We start from the raw sequence: 9148 nt of genomic DNA, 5'->3' as shown, positions 1-9148 counted from the left end.
CGTTATAGATTATTGTCTAGTATAGCAGCGCCACCTGGTGACATATTCCCATATAAAACACAAACTGATACATGTCTGTACTGGTTTTTTTTATTTCATACAGTTCAGATAACTTAATATTGCATGGGAGATTTTACTATTGTGCCGTTGCATTTTCTTGAAGTGCAAGTTGAGTCTTCGGTGTACTGTTGACTGCAAATACATGTAGGTTGAAGGCTATTGTCTTCTAAAAATCGGTTTTGCACACTTTTAAGAGTAAACTAGCCATATAGCTGACCTTAATAGTCATGGACCCCATTAAAAAGAAAGTGTGAAGACATCAGAAATATTGCATACTTCATTAATATATTTAGATTTTGCACACAGAACATAGTGAGATTTATCATTTAAAAGCTGCCAATAAGCAAATTAATACACATTTTGCCAAAATGCATCATTCAGTGAATGCAGACCGTGATGAATTCATAAAGTAGTTTTGGGATGGCTTTTTAAAAATTACTCTTAACTAAAAGTAAATGTCTGACAGTAATAATCTTGCTTTAAAAAACTGATTAGCAAATAGCTAAATGCATAAACAAAATATCATGTTAATTAATAGTAGAAATGTAGTGAGGTTAAAAGTGTCAACTTTTATAATATATTTCATACTTAAAAACTTTATGAAATCAAAGACCGTCAAATCATGTTTACGTTCAGTCAATTGTTACAAAAATCATACTTAATTACTGCCAATGTAGATAATACACAAGGCACAAGTTCATCATATCCGAAGAGAATAAAATGAATTTTTCTCCAGAAAAATGAAGGGAGGCATGTCATAAAACTAAAGCTTAAAACAAATGAAAAAGACAAGGATGTTATGATGCAAGACAGTCAACATAGTTCATAAACCTCTCAGAAGAAATATAAGTGGTCTCATTTATTAGAGATTTCGAGAACACAGCTAGGGCTTTAATAAAGCTTGATATGAGCAAAAAGTTTTTGGTTTAGAGCTTGTGTTGCTCCAGACTCATTACATCATGCATTAGCTTCTGATCCCATCTGACAGAAAAATATGAGACTTGAGAATACATTAAAAATCAAATACAACTCTCAGATCAGTACATCAAACTGGGCCCCCGGTCAGGACACAGAAAGGGGTTCAGCCTTGAGAAAAAGCTCTGTGGCATTGCAAACGAGGCAACAGAAGTGACACACGTGCTGAATAATCACTCTGAACAGTGTGAATATTACTAGTATTCTCTTTATAAACATGCAAGTACATACATATCAATAAACAATATAAAGGTATTTGTTTGGTTTTGGTTGCAGAGTGTTAAGACACAAGAACATCTGTTGGTGTGAGACCACAGAAAATCTGCCATGGAAAAACAAAGTTCAAGCACCCAAGCCATTATTAAGACTAAGCCGAGATAATTTGCGGTCCAGGTTTAGTTTGGTCTCTTTTCGTACTTTAAGCACCATAGATGTAACGAATGACCATGCTTTGTCTCCCCCTGTGGACGAGGAGATCTACTTGCGGCCTATGGTCTCCGCCAACTTCTTAAGTCTTTTCTTCAGCTCAAGAGGAAACTTCTCGTAACATTTCTTACACACCGGCTTCATGTCAAATTCCACAAACTTGTTCCTAAAACACAAATTTTACTTTTAGAAGTGTGATTTCTTTTTTTTAACACATAAATATAGTTGAAAATGCTTTTAAAAATTTAATAATTATAAAATTTGCTCTGAAAGCTAACTGTAATTAAATTTAAGTTGAAGTACTAAAATTACTAAAACATTAAAAATAAAAACTTTGATGAAAGCACAAAATAATATCATAAAAAATTGATGAAAGCACATAATAAAATTACTAAAACTAAAATGATCACTGAAAATATTAAAAGCCAGTTAAAAAAATTAAATACTATAATAAATAATATAATAAAATATGTTATTAATACATTGGCAGTGTCATGCATTAATTAGGTATATGAGTGACCAAAAAAAATGGGTGAAAAACATCAATAAAATATCAAAAATATGATAATGCTCAACTTCCAAATGAATACTGGAAAATAGAGATGCATCTATATTACAATTCTTGCTGATAACAGTAACCATATTATTTTGATGGTATGGCGGATAACTGGCTGATTTGAATTTTAATTACATTTTCACATTTGAATAACTAAATTGAAAATTTAATGACTGAATGAGATTGAATTTAAGCATCTCATCAAGCTAAAAAATTATATATTAACTTAGAAAACTATTATTAAATTACTAGTCTTTTCTAAGAACAAGTCCCAATCCCATGGTAGGGGTGTCTAGATTTTTCTTTTTCTTTTTTCTTTTGAAGGGGTAGAGGAAGGGGGTCAGATAGCCCTTCAAATGAAGATTTTTCAGGACCACCCTTCAAACGAAGGGGTGTGAGAATTATCTCTGCAAAAACTGGCTACAGAGGCAAGATGGCTGCCCAAGCAGACAAAAATAGAGTATAATTTTTTTTTGCATTAATAAAGATTTGAATGAAAAGTAATCATTCATTTTATTTTACATTCATTAGTATTTTCATATTTATTGTCATGTTATTTCAAGAAATGTTTGCAAAAAAAAAAAAAAAAGCATGCACAATTAAACATCTAATAATGAGTAATGATAAAAATAAAGGAAAAAGTTAGAGGCTGGAGACACTAACCAATGATAATGAATGAGTGAAGCAGATGAGCATAAACAAAAGGAAAAGGAGAGAAAAGAGCTACAGACAGACGGCGATGACTTTCTTTCGCCGTTCGCGAGAGTCACGTTCACGTTTCGCCAAACGGCGCTTCAGATCTTCCGGCAGGCGTTCGTAACAATGTTTACACATCGGCTTCAGGTCCATCTCCACAAACCTGTCCCTGCAGGGCCACCATCAGGGACAATGAGGGAAAAAAGAGGAGAAACAAGCGAAAGGAAGGGGGAAATTGGATTGAAGATTGGAAGAGGAATGGGTTTGAAGTGAGAAAGAGAAAGAGAAATGGAATGTAGTAGCATTTTTAGAGCGAAGGAGAATTGAATGGGACAGAAGCAGAGAATAAAAGAGCTAGCTGGAGAGAAAGGTTAGTAATGATCCAAAGAAGAACATCACAGCAGTCGAGAGACCCAATTTAAAGGCACTTCTGCACAAATTTAAACACACCTACCGAACAATCGCTAAGAGATAAAGGAAAGGGGACAGACTGTGATACAGGATGAGTTTGTGTGTGTAAAATCACTTACTTGAGGGTGAGCTTGGTGTTACAGGTCGAGCACGAGAAGCAATTCACACACCAAGCCTTATTCAGAGCCGACACCACTGAGAGAAAACACAAAAACAACTCAACTCACATCAACAGCACCCCTACTTGTAACAACTGCACAGCAAAGCATGATTTTCTGTAATTATTATACACTGAAGCTTTAAAGAACTAAATCTGACCCTGGACCACAGATCCAGTTTTAAGAGTCATAAATGAATAAATAAGCTTTCCATTGAGGTATGGTTTGTCAGGATATTGACAATAGATACATCTATTTGAAAATCTGGATTCTGGAAAACAATCAAGTTTTGATATATTTACAGTAGGACATTTACAAAATATCTTAATGGAACATCTATATAATAATCTATAATTTTGACCCATACAATGTATTTTTGGCTATTGCTTTCAATATACTCCAGCGACTTAAGAATGGTTTTGCGGTCAAGGGTCAATATCATGTTCAAGTAAAGAGCAATTACCATCTCCTTCGATCACACGGTTGCAATGATAACAAACGTCACCAAAGAGCTGCACAGAACAGAACAGATGCTTTGGTCTCACATTAAAACATTTCATTATCCACAGCGCAGCATTTTCATATCAAAAGAGGCTTTGAAAGAAGAGCCAGGCATGTGTTACCTGGTTGTAGTGAGTCTCGCAGTAAGCAAGTCCTTTTCTCTCATAATGACGGTGTCCCAGGAAAGGCTTCTCGCACTTGGCACAGACAAAATGCTGTAGAGACACACAAACACAAGCTGTGAGCATACCGTTCAAATACACACTAGTATTCAAAAGTTTGGCGGTAAGATCTTCTCAAACAACTTTATCTTGAAAGAAGCCTCTTATGCTCATCAAAGATGCATTTATTTGAGTACAGCAAGACAATAGTATTGCAAAATATGATTAGAATTTAGAATTTTCTACTGTAATATATTTTAGAATGTAATTTATTCCTGTTATGGTAAATATGATTTGTTTGCATCATTACTCCAGTCTTCAGTGTCACATGACCCTTTAGAAATCATTCAAATATGCAGATTTGCTGCTCAAGAAACACTTCTTACTATCATCAATGGTGAAAACAGTTGACTGCTTAACATTTTTCTGAAAACTGTGAGACTTTTTTCAGTATGCTTTGAACAAAGTAAAAAAAAAAAAAAAAAAAAAAAAAAAAAAAAAAAAAAAGAATATAATTTATTAGAAAAATTATGAATGCCTTTACTGTCACTTTGGTCACATTTATGCATCCTTATTGAATAAAAGCGTTAATTTATTTAAAAGCCATATAATCCATCATAACACAGAAAAAAAACTGGTATAATACGGGTAAAAAAAATATTGTAATAATTAAATATTACTCAATTGAGTATAGGACTGTCACAATATCAACATTTCAGGAGAACAGCATGAAACCTTAATGTTTCTCTATTTAAGTGTTTTTATTTTTCAAACAATCATTTAGGTAAGCAGACCATAATCAAATAAAGAATAAAGTACAAGCAATGCAATAAAATAAATGAAACAAACAAGGAAATAGAACTAATGAAATAAAATGTGCTTGAAGTTTAGCACTTGATTACTGAAGTATTCAAGTAAACATCCAGAAAGTGTAATATGACTAATTAAATAAATTACCTGGCATAGTTTCCACTGCAGGATTCTTATATATGGTAATACACATTAATCCTGATCTGATGCAGTTTGACTGCAGAGAGCTTAACTGATGTACTAAACGTATCCTAGTGAAAGCAGTTTCTCCTATATTACTGTTTGATTACATAATCGACTGTGGCAGGTCTATTGTACTGCAAAGCTTCATAAACAGAACTGATAATCATGTCCACATCAGTCTACATACATTTAAGACAGCCAATTGTGTTCATTTTTAATTTCTCGCCAAGGCAGCAATTCTGACCAATAAACATGCAGTTTGGGGGGGGGGGGGGGTTGTATCACCTAACATTTCTAATTAAATATATTTTCAGAAAAGTTATGGTGCCCATTGTATTAGAACTGTCACTAACAAATCTAAATAAAATACACAGACCTCAACATGCCACTGTTTGCCCATGGCGTTGACCACACGGCCCTCTATAGGACGTCTGCAGGCTCCGCAGATCGGCACACCCATCTTATCATGGCAGGGGAGGCAGTAGAGTTCCCCTTTCAGCTCGCGAGCATCAGCAGTCAGCTCCTTACTGTAAAACACACAACCTCAAATTCACATCACTTTCAGCAAGCGCACACAGCAGGTGGAGTCATTTAGTGTCGTACTGACCCGCAGTTACTGCAGTTAAAGTGGTCGGGATGGTAGGGGTCGTTTTTGAAAATGAGGGGCTGCTCCTCAATGATGGCGTGACACTTCTGACAGATGTACTTCCCGAGGCCCCGAGCTTTCTCGCGGTTGTGACATGGACGGCAGAGATGGCTGGAAAAAGCAGAAATGCACATCATCCAATCAGAATGCTTGAATGGTGATTTGGCTCCATATGTAACCAGTTGAGCTAAAAAACATCTCAAAAGGACTAATGTCCTGTGTTTAAGAATCATAATTGCTTAAGATAATTCCTAAATGAACGCTGATCATAGACCAATTGAAAGCATTCAGCCTGTCAGTCGCATGTTGACGGTCACCCCTCATTGGCTGTAAACTCACCGGCCGGCGTTCTTGACGAATCCAACATCGGCAAGCACGGCTTGGCAGATATCACAGCAGAAGCAGTCAGGGTGCCAGCTGTTATTCATGGCCTTAATCACACGCCCAATGATAAACTCTCCTGTGGGAATATGAGGGACACAATTCACAATTAGCACAGTCGATAACATCACCTGTTCATATGTTTGTGTGGATGCGTCTCTTACCACACTGGTGACAACAGGGAGCAAACAACATCTGGAAATCATGCTCACAGTATTTCCTTTTCTCAAACTATGCACAGAAGGGAGAAAAATCAAACATAACATCAGCTCCAGTGGGACTACATCTCAAAGACAATCAATTGCAACCTGCAGACACTACTCTAACTTCCAGAACTTTGAAGAAATGTCTACATTTTTATAAATAAAAGAAAAAAAAATGCATATATTTTTGAACTAACAGACATTGATATTATTTACAAATAATTCTATTGTACAGTATATTAGTATTGTACGAATCTAAGTGGAACTTAGGGTCTTTCTATAATTTACTAAAACTGCTAGGGCTCAAGATTAAATGCTGCATGACAGGTTTAATGCAAGTACCTCATAAAAGAGCCCTTCAGGAAACTGCTGGAAACACTGTGCACAGACAAAGCACTGTTCATGATACAACTCGCCGTTGCTGTTGACGATCTTCTCCGCTGGGGCAAAGCCGCTTTTACACCGTTCACACGAGGCATTTGCCAGGGCATTGGCCATATTGCTGTTAGAAACAGAACAATGGCAGGAGAAATGAACAGCAGTGACCATGAGCCTATAGACCTAGCACAGCATTAAGAGTCAGCTTCATTCAGGAAGTAAGAATTTATTTTTGAAGATTTACTTTTATTCAAGAATGGAATAAAATTTACAGTAAAAAAAAAAAAAAAGCTGCTCTTCTGAACTTTCTATTAATCAATAGATTGTGAAAAAAAAAAAAATCACAGCTTCCACAAAAATACTAAGCAGTTATAAATACTGAGAATAATAATGTTTTTTGAGCAGAAAATCTGCATATTACAATGATTTCTGAAGAATTATGTGAGATTGAAGAAGAGTAATGAGGCCTTAAATTCAGCTTTGTATCACAGGAATAAATTATTTAAAATATATTCAAACAGAAAACCTTTTTATTTATTTTTTTGCAACAATATTTGACAATATTAGTGAAATGGCTGTATTTGTTGTCAAATACACAAAGCTTTGGTGAGTAGAGACTTTCTAAAAATCTTAACTAAACAAATTTTGAATGGAAGTATATATTACTATGCCTGACAGTTTAAGTGAATGGATGAATTAGGGCTGTCCAAAAAAACAATTTCCATATCTGTTGAATGTAAAATAAAAATCCACATTCGACATGCACTGCACTCAAATTTTAGGTGTGCGTCAGGCAGCCTTTGTAGAGCACAAGATGCGATGCCAATGTAAATTTCTTTGCATTTTAATGTTTTTGTTAGTTGAACCCACTAAATGAGGCACTGCTGTGCTGCAATGTTCATTCAAAATATTGTGGAAAAAGACAACATCCTTGCGGAGAAGATCTTATGTCAAAACTGAAATCAACTGAAGCCGTTCACACAGAACGCATATTTTGCCCATTTTCTTGAGGCATGTATACATATATAATTTATATATATATTTTTTTAAGTGGTCTCATATGCTTACCAAGGCATCATTTAATTTACATAAAACAGTGATATTTAGAAATATTACTGCAATTTTAAATAACTGCTTTCTATTTGAATATATTTTAAAATGTCAATTATTCCTGTAACGTCAAATCTGAATCAGTCTTCGGTGTTGCATGACCCCTTAGATATCATTCTAATATACTGATTTAGTGCTTTAAAATCATTTGTGATTATCATCCATGTTGAAAACAGTTATCCTGGTTCATATTTTTATAAAAGCCATGATACTTTCTTCAGTATTCTTTAATGAATAGAGGAATCAACAGAACAGTATTTAAACATAAATATATTTACTATCATTTTTATCAATTTAATGCATCTTCACAGAATAAAATTATAAACACTACTAAAGACTATAAACTACTTTACAAACAAATAAACTGTTACTGACCCTAAATTTTCAGTGGTAGTGTATATTTTACTAACAGGGTTTAGACATGATAATTGGGAGCTTAACATCTCAGGAAGCAGATTATATCCATGTTTCCCGAGAGGATCTGACAGCTCAGGAATGTCTCCCAACAGCACAGACTACACAAAACAACTGAGAATCTGTTTTTTTTTTTTTTTTTTTTTTTTTTTTTTTCATATGGAAGAGGATCAGTTTTCCAGAAACACTGTAAAATTAGAGATCACAAATCATATTTAATACAGTGAATAATAATGTGTTTAATTTGCTTACAACGTATTATACAGGAAGTTAACTACAGTATGACAGGACTTATCTAAACACTTGTGGTGTGTTGAATGTCTTTGCAGCTCTCTCTCTCTCTCTGTGTGTGTGTGTGTGCGTGTGTGTCCCAGGAAAACTCCACTAGGGAGGCTAACTAGCTTAGCATCCGCCCTCATCTCAAAACATGATATTTCATAGTTTTCCCTCTATAACAAAACACAGATTGCACTCTGACTGTTTAACAGTAGACAAAGAGAGGGGGTGCAAAAAAGAAAGAGAAGTAATGTAATAAAGTAATTTAATTAATAAAACTGCAGATATCTGCAGCATCTATGGTTGGAGATTTATCCGTGACATATCGAATTAAAAATAAAAATCAGTTTCAAATATCGTACCTGCCCGTCATCTCTGACACCCCCAGCATCCCCGTCAGCACAGCTTGTCCTGAGAGTCTTCGGGTTTTATTCGAGAACACAAGACGCCCCTCAGATCCGTTGCTTTTCCACTCTTTTCTCTGAGACAAGGATGTTTTTCTGGAAAACAGACTGTCCTCTCTGCTCGCTCTTCCGAGTAAAGTCACGTGCTGCTCGGCCGGACTTTTGATTCAAACTTTATTTGGAAATTAGAATTAAATAGAATATAATATTTTCTGTTATAGGTAATGGTTAAATTAATGGCATACGTCAAATGATAAATATCAGAATTATTAAGTGCTCAGAAATCAACCATTATATTTTCTGTAACTTAAGCTCAGCCAAAAATATATGTAAATCAAAGACCTCTAAAAAAATGTACATACATTTAATGTATATTAATTAAAAATCTACAATAATGTA

The 9148-nt window shown here is 34.8% G+C and overlaps 1 protein-coding gene across 2 annotated transcripts; it reads right to left on the bottom strand.

Moving 5' to 3' along the window:
• Window positions 1-894: 894 nt before the first annotated feature.
• On the bottom strand, window positions 895-8875 carry lims1 (LIM and senescent cell antigen-like domains 1). Of its 2 annotated transcripts, none has more exons than XM_026275041.1 (10): window positions 8708-8871; window positions 6510-6669; window positions 6129-6195; window positions 5923-6043; window positions 5545-5694; window positions 5314-5464; window positions 3906-3998; window positions 3746-3794; window positions 3244-3319; window positions 895-1627 (listed from the first exon to the last, which is right to left on the bottom strand). In XM_026275041.1, the coding sequence occupies exons 1-10, from the start codon at window positions 8734-8736 to the stop codon at window positions 1513-1515; spliced, it is 1011 nt and encodes a 336-aa protein (XP_026130826.1). In that variant the 5' UTR covers window positions 8737-8871; the 3' UTR covers window positions 895-1512. The 2 variants fall into 2 exon arrangements, with proteins under 2 accessions (XP_026130826.1, XP_026130825.1); XM_026275040.1 differs by lacking the exon at window positions 895-1627 and adding an exon at window positions 2613-2882 and having other exon boundaries at window positions 8708-8875.
• Between the last annotated feature and the right edge of the window lie 273 nt (window positions 8876-9148).

The sequence above is a fragment of the Carassius auratus genome, chromosome 11 (genome assembly GCF_003368295.1).
Source record: "Carassius auratus strain Wakin chromosome 11, ASM336829v1, whole genome shotgun sequence".
Taxonomy (NCBI): Eukaryota; Metazoa; Chordata; class Actinopteri; order Cypriniformes; family Cyprinidae; genus Carassius; species Carassius auratus.
This window is presented reverse-complemented; position numbering and strand designations above follow the sequence as displayed.

Coding starts and splice junctions, on each gene's coding strand:
- lims1 (XM_026275040.1), bottom strand. CDS start 8,736: ATGCTGGGGGTGTCAGAGATGACGGGCAG. Junction 3,795..3,905: donor GCGAGACTCACTACAACCAG/GTAACACATGCC, acceptor TGTTCTGTGCAG/CTCTTTGGTGACGTTTGTTA. Junction 3,320..3,745: donor CCGTGTGATCGAAGGAGATG/GTAATTGCTCTT, acceptor GTTTTCTCTCAG/TGGTGTCGGCTCTGAATAAG.